General features: G+C 57.3%; 1 protein-coding gene across 5 annotated transcripts in view; it reads left to right on the forward strand.

The window, feature by feature from the left end:
- PTPRE (protein tyrosine phosphatase receptor type E) overlaps positions 1 to 18,096 on the forward strand; it is an 87,673-nt gene that overhangs the window by 41,129 nt on the left and 28,448 nt on the right. For 3 of the 5 annotated variants that reach the window (XM_029932779.1, XM_029932777.1, XM_029932778.1), the window contains exons 2-4: positions 11,885 to 12,003; positions 17,583 to 17,682; positions 17,950 to 18,020. In XM_029932779.1, the coding sequence (XP_029788639.1) occupies positions 11,892 to 12,003; positions 17,583 to 17,682; positions 17,950 to 18,020 (283 nt within the window). In that variant the 5' untranslated portion in view covers positions 11,885 to 11,891. Of the gene's footprint in view, positions 1 to 11,884; positions 12,004 to 17,376; positions 17,467 to 17,582; positions 17,683 to 17,705; positions 17,872 to 17,949; positions 18,021 to 18,096 lie in introns of those variants that run through there. The other 2 variants (XM_029932780.1, XM_029932781.1) reach the window with 2 other exon arrangements.

An 18,096-nucleotide genomic window follows, 5' to 3' on the forward strand; every position in this document is an offset into this window, starting at 1 on the left:
ACCTACTGGACTTGCGTTTTAGCCGTGATGTCAGCAAACTGGCGCGGTCCTTCCCCGTCTGTTTCCGGAGAGAGGAGGCTGACAAGGCTCACCTGCCCGACTGTCCTCTCAGCACCGTCTGTTCTCGGCTGCCTGCTGGGTGGAGGGGCCCCCGGTGCCCCGGGATTCACCCCTCGCAGACCTGAACCCCGAAGGTGTCCAGGAGAAACCCCGGCCTGGAGGTGCAAAGAAGGGCTTGTCTGTTTTCTGGGAACAGTAAGGATCCCCGTTTGTCATCATTCTGCTTGACGCTGACTGACTTCCTGCTCTTGACCTTCGTCAGGAAGCAAAAGGACTTGGCTGGGTCCACTGGCCTTCACTTTGCTTCCTAACCCAGAACGTGGGGGTAGTGTCGGTGCCTCATTGTGGCAGCCTCCAAAAGCGGGCGGTGGGGGCACTGGGGAGGGGTAGCACCCGTCTGCACACCTGCACCCTTGTTACTGCCTGGCGCACAGGTGGGCCTGGAAGGCTCCGTACAGCGGCTGGAGATCACCCGAAAGGGGTCTGTGCTTGTCTTTCCCTTTTTGCTTGTCCCCCGCTGAAAAGGCCTGGAAAACCTGGCACAGAGAGAAACCCCTGCCTGGGCCAGAGATACCGCCCCTGCCGGTGAGGCAGACCTGGCAGCTCGGGGGCTGTACTTTCCAGCAGAAATGCTGAGGCAGAGAGCCACAGCACACAGGAACACATCAGGGCTGTTGGCAGCCTTGCAAGTGGCTCTGATGTTGGCTGGGAACTTGGGAACTTCCCTCTGGCCCTGGAGGTCAAGGGAAGTGATGATGTGAACCCTTGGATTCCTGGGAAACGCTAAGCTTCACCAGCCTGTCACATACATTATCCTCAGAACCTTCTAGAAAGGAGCAGCAGACATTCTTACCCACTTTCACAGGCTCAGCAGTGGCGTCAGGAGCCGCCCCCACCTGCAGGTCAGTAAGGGATCTCGCTGCCGTGTGGTGTGCCTGCCTTCCGGCCCTGGGACACAAGGTGGCTTTTGTTCTGGAAGGCGCAACATGCAGCCGCACTCGGAGTTTGAGTGCGGCCTACCTGGGCTCTGCATGCCCTGCTGTCTTCTTTCTCTGGCTGCCCTTGAAGATCACTGTGCCCCACATTCCCCGGGGAAGACTGGGGGAGCGGGGCGTACCATGTGCTCCGCTCTGCACCTGCCCCCACACGTGGGCCGCATGCAGACGGCTGCTGGCCACGGCCCTGCTGGGAGAAGCTGGCCCCCAGCGCACGGTGGAAGGGCGGCCGTTCTGCTCCCGGGGCCTGTCTCCCACCACGGCTAAGTGACCGGCTGCAGGACCAGGGCCAGGAATGCAAGGTCTCTGGCTATCAGCTTCCGGGACCATCATTCACAGAGCAGAAAACTCAGGCAGGGAGTGGGCATCCGCTCCAGGAAGAAGCCCCCCACCCGCACCAGGAGGCCTGGAGACCCTGTGCCGTCACATCTGTCTTACGGCACACTGGCCCGGGTCGCCCACGGGTGGGTCACCCTTGCTGTGCTCCTCCTCCTGCCAAGGCTGCTCCCAGAAAGCCCTCACTGTGCTTCTCCTCCTGCCGAGGCTGCTCCCTGAAAGCCCTCACTGTGCTTCTCCTCCTGCCGAGGCTGCTCCCGGAAAGCCCTCACTGTGCTTCTCCTGCTGAGGCTGCTCCCGAAAGCTCCTTCCAGCTCCATTTCTGCTTGGCTCATGCCAGTGCCCCCGGCAGGCTTTCCTTCTGGTCACAGTGGCCCCCTTGGGATCAGCTTCCACTCCATTTTCCCTTTTGACCTAAAAGCCCCACCATCCTGTGGTTATGAACCCGCAGCCCTCTTGACGGCAAATTCTCTGAGACAGAGACAAGACCCTGGCCGTTTCCTTCCTTGACTCTTGGAGTCCAGATGCTGATGTGTGATGGTTGATTTGAATGGTCCCAGGATGCCCGTGCTGGGCTGCCTGGTGACTCGATGTCTGAGCCGGGGGGAGCAGCTCCGAGGATGTCTGGGCTGGTTCTCGGTGACTTAGTTACTGGCAGAACCACGTAGTTCCCCAAGCACTACCTGTTCCTGGTACCAGTGGGGCTGGGGCTGTGGTCCAAGGGGGCATCACTATTCACCAGCATTGACTGAGCACCTGCTACGGGCTAAGTCAAACATGGGCATTCACACTGACGTCTCTGGGCCCATAGGCCATCTGGAAGGAGTCATGACAGATCCATCACCGGAGTGCTCACCGCCCTGGGGCACTGCAGGTGAGATGGACATGGACGGACCCTTGACCACAGCCACTGTGGGTGAGATGGACATGGACGGACCCTTGACCGCAGCCACTGTGGGTGAGATGGACATGGACGGACCCTTGACCGCAGCCACTGTGGGTGAGATGGACATGGACGGACCCTTGACCACAGCCACTGCGGGTGAGAGGGACGTGGACGGACCCTTGACCACAGCCACTGTGGGTGAGATGGACATGGACGGACCCTTGACTGCAGCCCCTGTGGGTGAGATGGATGTGGACGGACCCTTGACCGCAGCCACTGCGGGTGAGAGGGACGTGGATGGACCCTTGACTGGAGCCACTGCGGGTGAGAGGGACGTGGACGGACCCTTGACCGCAGCCACTGTGGGTGCGAGGGACATGGATGGACCCTGGGCGCACTTTCCTGTGGTGGGAGCACTGCTGAAGGCTGTGCGGCTCCGTTCTTCACGCTGCCAAATTCCAGCAGAAGCATCGGTCATTTCTGAATACAGAAAGATGTGTCGAATCACTCACACGTTCCAGTGGAATCAAGCCGTTCACACAGAAGACGAGGAAGAGACCATGTGTGTGCAGGTTGGGGCTGAATTTGGATTCTGAGCCTGGGCTCATCTAAGGCATCTACAAGGCCAGGGCTGGGGCTTCCGTGGCCGCTGGCATCGTGGCGCCTGAGCGCCCACCTGCATTCACAGGCGGCTCCGATGCGTCCACCCAGCCATGGTCGGATCCATCAAGGCCGTCTCTGAGGCTGTTCTTCTGCAGAGAAAGAGAGCCCTTATCTTCCCCAACACTTCAGAGACCCGACCTCCCAGAAGAGAAGAGAAGAGAAGAGAACAGAGCACACACGGGTGCAGACACTGGGCCACGGCCACAGAGTGGGGTCCAGGCTCCAGGCCGGGGGCTCCATTGTGCAAACAGCAGGTGCTGCAGGAAGCAATGGGGGGAGCAGGCCTTCTCGGTGGGAGCGGGCAGCATGGGGTGCCTGGCTCACTGTGGGGCCCAGTGGTTTATGCACCCAGCCCCGCCTCAAGAGGTCTGCACACTTATGAGCTCAGTGGGTCCTCCTGTGTACTCATCAGGAAGCAAGGCCACGGAGGTGAAGGTTCTGGGGAAGCCTCTCGCCGGGCTCAGAGAGAGGAGAGAAGGAGGAGAGGATGACAGAGACAGAGACACACCGAGCCCAGCTGGAGTTTCAGCCTCCGGCGCCCATTCTCTTTGAAAACCGACAGAGGTTGATGAGATGGAGAGAAATCTGCCATGATAGCCCCTGATGACCTATTTCCTTCAAGAACATTCATCAGGCACCTCCCGTGTGCCAGATGGACGTGCCTGAGAGCCGCCCCCGCCCCCAACAAGCCCCAGGCACAGATGACTCTGCCCAGTGGTGTTAGCTTCCGCTTCACAGCGGTCCTTCTGGAAAGGTCCCCCAGCCCCCCTGCCCCCGGCCCACGCCGCCCCTGCCTCCTTCTCTGCTCCCCGCTGGACCATCCGGAGAAGAGACCCCGCGCCCTCTGCAGCCTCCTGACCCCTGTGGGCGGGCGTCCCGCCTCTGCCTCCAGCACCAGCCCGTGTCAGCCTCCGGTGGCTGCCAGGAACTCTGATTCTTCCATCTGCCCGGCCAGGGTGGGGGACAAGGGCGGTGCCTGACTTACTCGGTGGTCTCTCTAGGCTGTGGCACTTCCGTCTCACATACGTTGCCGAAAGAATGAACGAATGAACCAGTGGATACTTTTAAGTCTACAGGTTCGCTGATTACTTTGGAATCAAAAGTGCCATAAATCCAGGCACGAACGTTCCTTCCCTGCGCAGCCGAGGCTGCTGGAGGCAGCGTCACCTGGGGGCGGCCGCCTGGCCACTGGGGTCCCCCCACACCCCCTCCACCAACCACGTGTCTGAGGAGAAGGTCAGTGGGGGGGGGTGACCTTAGCGTGGGCGTCTCCTCATCGTGAGAGGTGGGGAGGGGGCCGTGCGCTTCCCGAATCTATTGCCGTCTTTCACCTGCGACTGCCGAGTCCCAAGGGGCCGTGGATGGGGCTTTGTCACATGTCCCCCCGTTTTCCTGCTCAGGTGCTTTGCCCAGGGACTTTGCCCCCGTGCTGACCTTCCTTTTATTCTTCATGTTTTATGAAAATCTGTTAATGTTTATTTATTTTTGAAAGACAGAGCACAAGATGGGGAGGGGCAGAGAGAGAGGGAGGCACAGAATCCAAAGCAGCTCCAGGCTCTGAGCTGTCGGCACAGAGCCTGACACGGGGCTCGAACTCACAAGCTCTGAGATCATGACCCGAGCCAAAGTCGGATACTCTATTGACTGAGCTTCCCAGGCGCCCCTCAGCACTGACCTTCCTGACGGGTCGCTGCAGAGGTCCTCGGAGTGATGGGTGAGCAGGCCCTTGGGGGGCATGAAGGACCCATGAGTGTGACTCTGACAGATTGGGGGGGGTTGTCAGGACTGAGGTCAGGTGTGAGCACGGTTTACTTGGCGGCTCAGCTGTGAGCCCCGGGACAGAAAAATCAGAAGAGATTAGATAACGCAAGTCCCAGGGTGCAGTCGGTGAGAGAAGGAGGACCAGGACCTCATCCTTACGGCATCGGCCTGGAGCCCGGGCCGCACCCCCGACTCCCCGCTACCTTCTGTTCATGTTCCTGCCGCGCTCTCTCCAGGATCCCATAACTACCTCTCTCTGTGACGGGCCTCTTATTATTTATTAGTTAGTTGGTTAGTTTTGCTTCTTTGCTTCTTGTCCCTGTATCCTGTCCAAGTTCACATTTCTTCCATATTTTCATCTCATTGCAATTGAAAAGGAAAATCTTAGTTATGAAAAGTTGCACGGACCTTGGGGTCGGGGTGGCCTGTCCCCTTGGCTGTCACAGCTCCTCCAGGGTGTCATCTTAGGGCAAGAGACACACTGGCCGGGATGGGCTCTCCAGGGGCGATCGCATCTGTGACATGGCAGTCATGCCCCCCACTCCATCCCACCCTCCCCAGCCCAGTGGGGACTGTACTGCCCATTCAAGGAAAAGAAGATGCGCACTTGGACAAGAGAGGGTTCGGTGCTCACTCCTTCTGGCCCCTTGTGTGCCAGGAAAAGGGTTTGAGGCCGAGGACCCCTCAGGCCACCTGTGGCACCTGCTGGCTGGAAGGTGGCCCAAGCTATGGCCTGGAGGTGCTACTGGTCATCGGGACCGGTGGGAACGATGAGAGATTACAGGATGGTGTTTTCAAAATTGTTGCAGGAGGCAGAGGCAGAAGAACTTTGCCATAAAATGTGTGGACGGCAGTCTGAACTCTCTACACCTGCTTAGGCATTGACCATACAGCGTAAATTTACAACCTTTACATACATTCATTTTTGGTAACACTTTATGAATTTACACTAAGCCCCTGTGTCAGGAATGAAGTTTGCGAAAGGGCACATGTTAAGCACTAAGTCTGTTTTCAAGAAAGTTGATGATGAAGCTATAATTTGCACAAAATATTCATGGACATTTACCTTCTGTGTCAGGGTCTGCACTGGGGCCGCTGACCACGGAGAAGCCATGGGAGGGAAAGAACCTCTAAGAGGGCCAGCTGGGGGCTCAATGGGTTAAGTGTCCGACTTCCGCTCGGGTCATGATCTCCTGGCTTGTGAACTCAAGCCCTGAGTCAGGCTCTGCGCTGACAACTCGGAGCCTGGAGCCTTCTGATTCTGTGTTCCCTCTCTCTGTACCCTTCCTTTGCTTTTTCTCTGTCCCTCTCTCTTGAAAACAAACATTAGAAAGCCTCTAAGGGAGCACCAGCTTCCACTGAAGGGTGACTTGATGACCTCTGTGACCGATGACTGATGGAAGGACTTTACACACGGCCCCTGGAACCATGACTGTTTATCGAGATCAAATGACTATTCATAGTGAGTCTTGATCCTTATTAATCCCAGGTCCCGTGGTGCATTTGCGGGAGGCGAAGTGTAGCTGTCCTGTTCCTAATAACAGGTGCATTTCACAGACCGTCAAACGATACCAGTTTGATACCCATGCCCTTTGCAAACAGAAAATGAGTTCATTCTGGTAGTGGTTCTGTTATTTTTCATCCACTTCGTGGAATCCAACTCTACGTTGGAGGCTCCATCTCTGAAAAGTGACCACCTCACCTGAAGGCTAATGGCGCTGGAAAGGATTCAATACAGATGATGCATGTATCTGTTTTGTGGGACAGTATAAGTATATAAATGTTGGCAGACCTCAGCGTTTGTGGAGAACGTCTCACACTTAGAATCGATGGTGATGTATAGAGTTTTTAATTGTGCCGACACCAACTAAATACTCTGGCAGAGAAAATAGAGGCTGTAGATGTCAGATTTTATCAGCAGTTACACATACAGAGTAATTAAACTGCAAATGTATGTAATGAAGCTGATGTTGAATTTTTTTTAAATACTTCAGCTTGGAAGTGTGCATGTTGTCTTCCCTGATTATCAGAGTTCAGAAATGTTTGCGCTTTCAAAAACTTGCCCTGTGCATCAGCCTCAGTGTCCCACAGGGACGGCGGACATTTCTATAAACAAGGCTCGAAGTATTGGTTTCACGTTTTTCTGAATTAGTTGGAAATATTCACTAGAAGTAAATACAACCAAAGAATACAACCACAAATAAAAACCGCTCAGCATGTTACACTTTTACACCATTGCAACTGTTGAAAACATAGGTTATGAACAGGAAGACGTTAAAATCTCTGTAAATGCGAAGAAAGAATAAAGCAAATGGAATACTGAGGGCTCACAAGATGCTCTTTTCAAAAACATTGCAGATAATTTTATGAAAAAGTTTAAATATTAAGGATATTGAAAATATATTAAAAATGAAATGTATTAAGAACAGTCAAGGCGAGGGGCCTGGGTGGCGCTGTCTGTTAAGTGTCTGACTTCAGCTCGGGTCATGGTGGGGGTTCATGAGTTCGAGCCCCGTGTCCAGCTCTGTGCTGACAGCGTGGAGCCTGGAGCCTGCTTCCGATTCTGTCTCCCTCCCTCTCTGCCCCTCCCCCACTCACCCTCTGCTGTCTCTCTCAAATATAAATAAACGTAAAAAGAATTAGAAGAACAGACAAGGCTAAGAAAGCACCTGAGGCAGGTGAATATGCACCAAGAATAGGTGTTCTGTTCATGCTCTTTTTTTATTTTCATATAATCAATATAAAAAGCATTTTCTATAAACTACACTGTTACTGTAATGTGCACTGCTATGTTAGTTTTGTTTTCTAGAAAGGGTTTTTTTTTAATTTTTAGAAGTAGTTTTTGAATAGAACTACTTAGTGGGTTCCCATTTTAATAAAACCAAGTGCTGACCACTAATGCAATACCGTAGGAAAGCACACGGCTCTAACCGTGTCAGCTTCTCCTTTGCTCTCGGGGGTCCTGTGTTAGATGAGGAGTTACACGTGGCCCACTCCAGGGCCTCTGTTGAAGGGTTGCAGCTTCAAAGCCCGAACAAATCTTTATCTCTGCTCGTTTGTTGTTTTTTTAAAAACGTTTTGGTGTTTTATTTATTTTCAAGAGAGACTGCGTGAGCAGGGGAGGGTCAGAGAGAGTAGGAGACACAGAATCCGAAGCAGGCTCCAGGCTCCGAGCTGTCAGCACAGAGCCGGATGCAGAGCTGGAACCCATGAACCGTGAGATCATGAGCTGAGCCTAAGCCGGATGCTCAACCGACTGAGCCCCCCAGGGGCCCCAATCTCTGCTCCTTTGTGAAGGAACCGAGTCTGTCTTGTAACTGAGAAGAAGCAGGCGTTCGAACCACTAGTGATGGGTTTGAGCTGCAGAAAGAAAACCCTACCGTCTTGGAGCTGCAGGGGGCGCTCGGCTCGGGACACCCAGGACAGAGGGCTCAGCAGGGCAGCCCCGCCTCAGAAACGGGCTGGGGGAGGGCTCCACACCCTCCAAAGCCCATAAAGGTTCCTGTCAGCTGGGGAGGCCAGCTTGCGAAGGGCGGGGAAGGAGATGTCCCCTGTCCCTAGGAGCCCGAGGTCTGGTGGGAGCCTCTATGCCCAAATGACTGAACAAATCTGGATGGTCTGATCCGAGGGAGAAAGAGTCTCTGGCTTGCTGGCCCTCAGAAGCTGGCGGGATCAAGGCAAAGGGGACAGAAGGGACCACCCACTGAGGGGAAGTGTGTGAGCAGGGGCTGGGGGGTGTAGACAGGGCTCGGGGGAATCCCCCTCCTGCCTTGGGGCCTCCACCGGCACCCGCCTCCCGTCCTCCTCCTGAACCCTGGCCGCCATTCGCCAGACGCCCAGCCCAGGTCCTCTGCCTCTGTCCCCAAGGGCAGTGGCCTCCTTCAGCTGGCCCCGAGGCCTGGTCTGGGCCATCTACACACCCCCAGAGTGAGCTCACCCACACACTGGAGCTTCCCCCTCACTTCCATCCAGCCAAGCCCCAGGCCCTCCACCCAGCTCCTGCTGGCGCTCTCCGCTAGAACGCTCTCCGGACCCGAGCGTCAACAGGCCACCCCAGAGGACCACAGGGCATTTCTCGATGGATGGGGAGATAACGTACCCCAGGGCCTCAGGGAGCATATCGCCCTCCGCGGGGGCTGAGCACATGGTGGCTTGCGTTAGTGCGTTATCCTCCAGCCAAATCACCACCCCCAGACTGGGAGGCCCAGACTCCAGATCTCAGCTCATGAACGATGCCCATCTCCCACCGCATCTCCCAAGATGGAAATCCAGGTGCCCTGGTGCCCTGGTCCCCACCACGTCCAGCGGGCTGACTACCATTCACGCAGATTCTACCCCTGAAGTTCCTTTCAGATGCCTCCCTCCTTGCCGTTCCCACGGTCCTGGCTTTGTCCAGACCTTCCCACTCGGCTGTGTAGACCAGGAGCTCCGGCTGTGTCTAGATGCTGCAGCCCCGGCACGCTCCCAGGGGGTCCCATGCCCCCAGCCCCTCTGGGGTGGCAAAGGCTTACACCGTGTCTCTTGTGGTTTGTGGTCAACTGTGGTTGGTCTGTCCAAACCGGTTGCTTTCCGTACGTTTGGATTCCATGCATCTGGAGTTGGGCCCGGGAATCGGCATCTTCTCATAATTCCCAGTGGTTCTACCGATGCAGGTTGTTGTTGGAAAACGAGCCTGTAACAACAAACCAAACTCTAACGACGTTCAAGGACCTTCTCGATTAGGTCCCGGGCGGAGTGGATCATCACTACCTCACCTTCCTTCCCAGCACTGTGGACACTCATCTCCGGAACAGGGAGTCCCAGGGGGTGCTGTGTTTCCGTTCTTCCTTCTGGTTCCGTGTGGCTGCGGTATGGCAGGTTCGGGATTGCGTTCATTTCTGTGGCTCCAGGACCTGGCAGTTGGCCTGCTCCAGAGTCGCTGCCCAACAGAGTATTAAAAAGGCGTCAAATGGAGTAAGAAAGCAATTCTAATCAAGCTGATAGCTGGCTGACTTCTGATAGGAATAAACACCAAAGCGGCTTTGCTGGAAACTATTTTGTGGATCTCCGTTCAGAGATGCAACGGGCCGTGTGCCCACAGTGCGTAATGTTTGGTAGATTCAATACAAGTCCTTAAAATTCACCATGACTTAAACTATTGCAAGGACTATTTTGTGCGGATTCGGGTCTGTGCCTTTGGGTAGCCTGCACAAACCCTCTAAGGGTGAATAGCCAGGGACAGGAGAGTTGTCCTTGGCTTGGAAATATAAATGTCACAGTAAAGGGACTCACAGGGTTCGAATTCTGCAAAGTGGAGTGCCCTCTGCTGGCCACAGCGAGCAAGTCTCCTGCTGCTCCAGCGGGTGCTGCCCCTCCCCCGGGGGTCTGATGGGCGATGGGAAGTCTGCCTGGAACCTGTCAGCTTTCTCTTAGATTGTGGAGCATTTGGAGAGGAGGGTTTTGAATGAATACATATAACAAGACACGTGCTTCAGCTCGGAAGTCTGCATTTCTGAGTTGTATTAAACCAGTTAATACTTCCAGACCACTCACTCCGCAGTGTATGCCGCAGTGTGAAAGCGTCATTCAGGAGCGGATTCTGTCTGCTGCAGCCTGGGCAGAGCTGCCCATCAGAGCTCCAGAGCTCTTGTCTCCGGTGGTCCTGGGTTCATTCCGCGACTCCTCCGTCCGCTCTGACCCGACTTTGGGCCGGTTCCTCAGTCCCGGAGGGCTCTTGTGAGAACAGTGCCCATACGAAGGGCCCAGCCCTGGGAGGGGTCACGGGATACAAGCTACGGTGTGTGCGTGCACACGCGTGTGGGGCTCACGTTAAAAGTCTAAAATGCGTTTGGGAAATAAACAAGAGGAAGGAGGTCGGGAGCCTTGACGGTGGCATCCTGGTTATTCCAGGGCAATTGTCCGCTCAGAATTGTCTGCTCCGCGGAGACTGAGAAACGCGATTAGATTGTTTGCACTCGTCCAAGTGTCTCCTCTCATTACAAGGAACCGGTGTTTTCCAGCCTCAGTCCATCCCTGTGCCCAGAGGCGGGGAGGCTGTTTGTGGGAAAGTGCTGTCTGAGGGGCCAGGCATCCCAGGCGGACCATGGAGGGGGGCCCACCGCTCCACCACACTCTGGTCCCCCCAGGTCTCACTCAGCACCGCCAGCCACGCATCCTCCCCTGCTGCGTACCTCCAAGAGGTCACCCTCTCCGGGTTCGCTTCGTGCACCCCACCCACTAAAGACGCCCCTCCGTTCCCAAGAGGCTCCATCAGACGTGAGCTGACTGCACGTGGCCCCTCCTGGGCAGGGAGGGGGCTTCCCTGGGATTCACCGGGGAAGTGAGGGCCGGCGGTATGGGTTGTGGCTGTGGCCAGGGGGACAGCAGAGGGGCCCCCGACCCCCCAGCCCCTGGCCCTGTGACCACGCGCCAGTTAGCCTGACTCCTGAGCCCCCGACTCTTCTCCAGGCCACGGCTCTTCCTGGGGCTCTCACGATGCAGATAGAAATGCCACACCTGTGTCACGGCAGACACACTAGAATGTTCCCAAAGGGTTGAACAAATCATTAGTGTGTGGCAATATATTTTTTTAAGTTTATTTATTTTGTGAGAGAGAGAGAGAGAGAGAGAGAGAGAGAGAGCAGAGTGGAGGAGCAGAGAGAGAGGGAGACAGAATCAGAAGCGGCAGCTCAGAGCCCGACATGGGGCTCGAACTCATGAACTGAGAGATCATGACCTGAGCGGAAGTCGAGAGTCAGAGCCCCCCAGGCGCCCTGCCCCTGTGCCGGAGCTGCGGGTGGAGGGCCTCGAGGGGGGCCCGTGCCGCTGGGCTCAGAACCTCAGGTCCCTCAGGTGCTCAGCGTCTTCCTCTGCAGCCCCCCACACAGCCCTGTTCGCCTCCCTTCTCCCCGCAAACCAGACAAACAAACAAACAAGGAAATGAACCTGAACACAAGCGGTTCTGGAACCGGGACTGGCTCGCGGGGGTCCTCACCGGGCTCGCTCTAAAGCGCTGCGGCTGTGAGCTGTGTGGGCGGAGCGCACAGGCCCCTCCGGAACTCGGATTCACTGAGCGGAGCTCCGGAGCCGCCCCAGCATCCCGGGCCACCCTGTCCTACAGGAGGTTCCCTCCTGGGCAGGGAAAGGGCGGGGCGGGCAGCCCGGCCTGCGGGGCGCCCTCTGAGCCTCTCTCTGCTTCCCGCAGGTTCACCATGGAGCCCTTCTGTCCACTGCTCCTGGCGGGTGTTAGCCTGCCGCTCGCCAAGGCCCTCAGAGGTAACGGGACCATCCCAGCCGACAGCAACTTGACCTCCACGACTGCAGGTGAGGACCCAGCCGCCCGCCGCTGGCCTGCCCTTGCCGTACCCCTCCCTCCTGGTGGGCTCTCAAGAGTCGGGGTGATGACCCGCTGGGGGAGGAGAAGCAGGTCGTGGCCCACGTCCTTAGTGAGCATTGGACTCCAACGCCTCTGACACGGGGGGCGGCCCCTCGAGCCAGTTGTTGGGGATTCTCCGGGAACAACGCTTAGCATTCGGGGGCAGCAAACACAGCCTTGTGCTCAGAGTCGGTGTCAGCCTCGGTGGGAGGCGGGGGAGCGGGGTTAACAACCAGACCCCCACGAGGGGAGAGCGGATTCAAGAGGTCCTAAGCAAATGTGGACGAGTGCCTGGGGATGTCTGTCTACACACTGACGTGGCAGTTGATTCAATCAAGAAATCCGCGGGAATACTTCCAGGCACGATGTCGGTATAGTGGTTAGATTCATATTTTTAAAAGAAGAGTCCACACGTTTCTGAAGACGCATGTTGAAGTCCTCCCGAATGAAACAGCACTCGCTCTGGGCGCCGCTTGAGGAAGAGCCCGTGGGGAGCGGGAGGCAGGTGAGGCCAGAGACGGGCTGCCCTGTCCCCCTCAGAAAGTGGGTGGCGGATAGGCGGGGGTTCGCTGCTCCACGCCCCTGCCTTTTCCGTAGTTTGAAAGTGAGAGAAGCCACTAGGGAGGAGTGAACGGATCCAACGTGACAAGGCAGCTGGACTCCGGAAACCTGCGAAGTGGGAGGACGCCAGGCAGGAGCCCACGTGGCGTATGTCTCCGTGGACAGGAAGTGCCCCGAGTAGTCAGGGCGGTGGAGGGGAAGGTGCCCAAGAGCTTGGCTGGGCCGCGGGGCAAACGCCGCGTGACTGCAGGTGGATGAGAGGCGGACGGGGAGATTCCAAAACTGGATGGCGGTGCCGGTGGCACAGCTGTGAATTAACCAAAAATCACTGGGCCACATGCTTAAAATGGGTGGGCTTCGTCGAACGTGAATTTTGCATCAATAGAGCGAAGTGAATGCCGTGCGAAGCGAAGAGGAAGAGGGGCAGCAGCAGCGAGAGCAGGTGCGCTCAAGTCACGTGACCCCGGCTTCCCTCCAGCTCCAGCGCTTGCTGGCCCAGTGACGTGGGGGAAGTTCCTGACCTCCGTGTGCCTCAGTGTCCCCATCTGTGAGATGGAGCTCGTAAGAGTGACTCCTTCTTGGCAATGCTGAGGATTAGCGGGACCCCCTGGCAGAGGCCCGTCCAGTTGCTGTGGTCGGCTGGACATTGTGTCACCCCGCCAGTCTCCCACAGCCCAGAAACTTGGCTTCTCAATGTTCCTTGATATCTCTTTCTTGGATGTATGCCCAACGCCGAGGCCCAGCTGGTGAGTTCAAGGTCCCCAAGGACTAGACCTGGACGCCCTGGGCAACCCCACACACCTCCCTGGTAGACCAGACGCCCGCGTGTGGCTGCCAGCTCTGTCCTGTGGCCGGCTTAGTAGGAGGCTGTAACCAGCAAGGCCTGGTCCCTTGAGTCTGCGTCACGGCCCATTGCCAGTCCCCACATGCTTGCCCCGTCCCCTGTTCCTCCTCCAAGACTCCCAGGCATAAAATTCAAGGCCTCCTCTGATAAGGTATTATTTAGTGTGTTGGTTAGTGTTCTCCAGAGAAATAGAATCAGTAAGACATACACTTTTATTTTCAGAAAAAGAAACACAGGAGCCCCCAGCAGACTGAAGCTATGCTTGTAACTGTCCTCATTTATTTAAAAAATTTTTTTAGTATTTATTTATTTTTGAGAACGAGAAAGAGCACAAGCAGGGGAGGGGCAGAGAGAGACGGGGAGACACAGAGTCTGAAGCAGGCTCCAGGCTCCGACCTGTCAGCACAGAACCTGATGCGGGGCTGAAATGCACGGACTGCTAGATCATGACCTGAGCCGAAGTCGGACGCTCACCGGCGCCCAGGTCACTGTGCTCCTCTCAAGCAGGCCCTCTGGGTGCTGGGTCACTGGTGATCTTCCACAGCCTGGGACCCTCCAGACCTGCCCCGAGGACACTGTGTTCATGTGCCCGAGGCCCAGCACCTGCAGAGACACTTACCAATGACAGTACGCATCCTACCAGGAGAGCGTCATCTGCTCCGAGCGGAGAAGCCAGACCAGAGCTGTGTGGGCGTTTCCGCAGCTGGCACCCAGGGCACCGTTAGGGTGACTCAGCCTCCCCCTGGGCCTCTTCGCTTCACTCGAAAAGAAAACGGTCCGCCAACAAGATGGCTGTGGGTGTGAGGTGCACCTCTCAGGGACGGGGAAGTGACCTCATGCCCCTGAGCACGGATGTGACCCTCACAGCCTGTTACAGCCTCTGCCCGGGCCTTCACGGGCTTGGCGGTGGCTGCCGGTCACCAGGCAGGAGGGAAGTCCGCACTGGCTCCCGTTCAGGGTCTCGGGGATAGCAGCCGGACGGGCTCCACTGGCCTAGAATTCCAGACGGGAGCCTGACCGCGGGAAGTGCCCTCTGAAACCTGGTTCCCTGAAAGCAGGATCACCTGGTGTGGTCACTGCACAGGGTCACAGTGTGCCAAAGACCGGAAGCCGCTTCGTTTGTTCCTCGAACAAAACGTATCCAATAATCAAGAGACATTCCTTGGCGCAAGAGTTGAAGGTAAATGCAAACAGTGTAATTAAATACCGTTGTCCGTATTACAGGAAGGCCTCCTGGAAATTAATAAGAAAAAGATAGCCCAGTAGGAAAATGGCAAAAGCATCTGACCAAGCACCACACAGATGTCCAATTGGTTGGTTTATTAATCATGAAATGATGTTTTGCTCTGTAGAAATTAGGGAAAGGCAGAGTGAAGTGGTATTTTATTTATCAGACTGACAAAAATGAAAAGGATTGCTAATAGCCAGGAGAGATGGTCTCCATCATCCCGTCTAGGTGACGAGAAGCTGGAAATTCTGCAGGGGAACCTTGGCAGTTTCTATTACAATTTAATTTTTTTTTACCATTTTTATTTATTTTTGAGAGACAGACAGAGCATGAAGGGGGGAGGGGCAGAGAGAGAGAGGGAGACACAGAATCCGAAGCAGACTCTAGGCTCTGAGCTGTCAGCACAGAGCCTGATTCAGGGCTTGAACTCACAAACCTCGATATCATGACCTGAGCTGAAGTCGGACACTTCACGGACTGAGCCACCCAGGCACCCCACGTTATAATTTAAGATGCGTGCACACTGACGCACAAAGCCTCCTTCTGGGAGCTTGCTATGGAAGCACTTTCAAGATGCACAGAGATAAAGATACAAGATGGAAAACGGTGAGTAACAGCAAGAAAGCTGGAAACAACCTAAATGTCCATGGAAATCGCGGGACTTTCAGAAAGTGGAAGTCCAGGCAGCAGCTGAACAGAATGAGGAGGCTCGTGTGTGCTGACCCGGCTCCCCGAGACAGACGACCCAACGAGAACGAGCAGCCCCGATACAGGGTGGCACCCGTTTTGTTGTATTTTCATACTTCGCTCTGCCCAGCGGACACAGCCCAGCCTGCAGATGCTGTTTCTGGGCCATAATGTTTTACAAAACTGCATTTAGGCTGAATTACATATCAATATTTAAAAATCAGGTAACTTTACATAGCTGTGAGTTTCTTTATTTTGGCAAGCTGGGAGAACTGGACAGTGTTGGGGGCACCTTCCCCCTGACCCCGATGGGGCCGCCCCTGAAGATGGGGCCTAGACTCCCTAGTTCTCTCGGCCCCCCAGGCCTGCCAGCCCGAGTGTTCTTACCTGTTCTCTATCCCCCCCCTCCCCCAGGACAGAGGCAGCTGCCAGCATGTGTCCCTGGGATCTGCCAATTCTGTCCACACGCACGGTCCTGGGCGTGCTATGGAAAGCCCACATCTGTAACTGTCGCCTCTAAAAGCAGGCAGCTTGAGCCTGGAGGATGGACCCTGGAGCCCCCTGACGAGGCCCCCCGGGTGCCCCTCAAAGCTGCGGGTGACCCCACGCCCTCAGCCAGTGCACCCAGCCCTTGGACCGCCAAGCCAGCCAGCCAGTCACTGCCAAGATGGACGCTGGCCCAGGGCAGCCTGATGTCTGTGCAAATGCAGAAGCGGGGAGGGGAGAAGGTCCGGCCCGAGCTCTGTGGTTGCCCGTGGCAGGGCAGGCCCGGAGCCCAGGCTGGGTGAGGAGCACCCAGGCCCTCTGGGCCCCTCGGGGTCAGCATCTCCCAGCAGCCCGGGCTTGAGTTTGCTGCACCAGCTGGCAGAGCAGGGTGGGGCCTCTGTGGGCGGGCGAGTGTGGGAGCCCCCCACCCCCCAGCCAGGGCCACAGGCACACACTCCCAGAGGCTCAGCCTGGCGTCACCCCGGCTTTGCCCTACAACTTGAGCTGGGAGGCCCCTAGGCAGACGGGGGAGGTCTTGGCCTAGCCCAGAGCACAGGTGTCTTGTTTGGCCAGGTTTGTGGCCTCCAGGGCCACCTCGTCCCAGACCAGCTGCCTCTCAGTCAGTGCACGTCTGTACCAAATGGTCCCTCGCATCAGTAAAAACCGTCATTTATTAGAAACACGTGCCTTGGCCCCTTACTGGGCCAGACTTGGTGTGAGGCCTGGACGTGGAGGTTGCTCACAACCTGTGGGAGGGGCATGAGGTGCAGGTTAAGACCTTTAGACGAAGAGGGGTGCCAGGGCAGGGCCTGCAGGACTGCAGTGCCCCCCCTCCACCCCCAGGCTCCGGGCCCTGCCTGGTACTTTTGGGAACTCAAAGCTGTGGAAGCCCATTGTTGCTTCTGAGGAACTCCACTGCCTCCGAGCCAAGGGGGTCCCCCCCCCAGGGCCTGTCCATTCCAGGGGAGGAAGGTCTGTGCTTGGAGGCATACAGAGACCCTCTGGGATCCACAGAAGGGCAGCCATGGGGACTTCCTGGAGAAGGGGGTGTTTGAGACGCTTGCTGGGAGTGGGGACATTTTGGTGAGGAGAGAGCAGCTTGGATGCCTGGGGAGTCAAGGGCTAAGTCAGAACATCGCGGGCCGGGGGGCAGCCAGGCCATCAGAGCCCCCCAGAGTCTGGGCTCCCTGGGCAGGTCCTGGGCAGCCCAAGGCAGCTGCTCCTGGTCCAGGGATGTGGGACCTTCTGAATGAGGAAAGTCAGCCTGGCCCTGTAGGATCGGGAGCTCGAAGCTTCAGACCTGATCATGGCCACAGACCTCCACCCAGCCCGAGGGCCAGGCTGCGCCTCACGCCCTGAGCCCTGGCGACTGGGAGCACCCTAACGCCGTCCTCAGAGCAGCAGGGCCTCTGACCCTCCACCCCCTCCCACCTCCCCAGGATGGCGAGAGGCGGGTCCCCCCAGGACCCAGGGAAACAGGTTCCTTGAGGGGGGCGGGGGGCTCCTTGCTGCGCCTTCACTGCGCCTCAGCCCTCGCCAGGGTCAAAGTCACCGGCCCCATGGCTCACGCTCTCCTCCCCGTGTCACCGACTCGTCTCTCCCGGGGTGAGCACAGGGTGCCGGGCGGTGGCCTCGCCTCGCCAGCTGTGAAGTGTGGTCTGGTGTGGGGGAGCCTTCCCTGCCCAGACCCCATTTCCCCATCGCTTTGGGCCCCCCCGCAGGCCCCCCGGACCCTCGCGCGCCCCAGCCCGTGCTGGCCTGGCTGCTGCTGCCCGTGCTGCTGCTGGTCCTCCTCCTGCTGCTCGCCGCCTACTTCTTCAGGTAGGAGTGTCCCCGGGGCGCAGGCGGACTTGCCCCGACCAGCCCCGATGAGGAAATGAGCTCCTCCAGGCTGCACTGCGGGCGTGGGCCCAGGCGGAGGGCGGCGGGGACGCGCGGGGCTGGCGACTGGTGGCCGGCGCGCCGGGGTCCGGCCATGAGCGGCAGGAAGAGCTTCTCCCGGCTCACCTGGTGGTTATCGCCGTGCGGGGAGCCCCGCGCCCCGGGGGCCATCGCTGTGCCCGAAGCTAACCAGTCTGTGTCTCCCAGGTTCCGGAAGCAGAGGAAAGCCGTGGTCAGCGCCAATGACAAGATGCCCAACGGAATCCTGGAAGAACAAGGTACCCCCGGGGGCCGGGGGGCCGGGGGGCTGGGGGGCCAGGGGGCTGGGGGGGTTTGCTTCCTGACCACATGGGG

The sequence above is a fragment of the Suricata suricatta genome, chromosome 2, assembly GCF_006229205.1.
Source record: "Suricata suricatta isolate VVHF042 chromosome 2, meerkat_22Aug2017_6uvM2_HiC, whole genome shotgun sequence".
Taxonomy (NCBI): Eukaryota; Metazoa; Chordata; class Mammalia; order Carnivora; family Herpestidae; genus Suricata; species Suricata suricatta.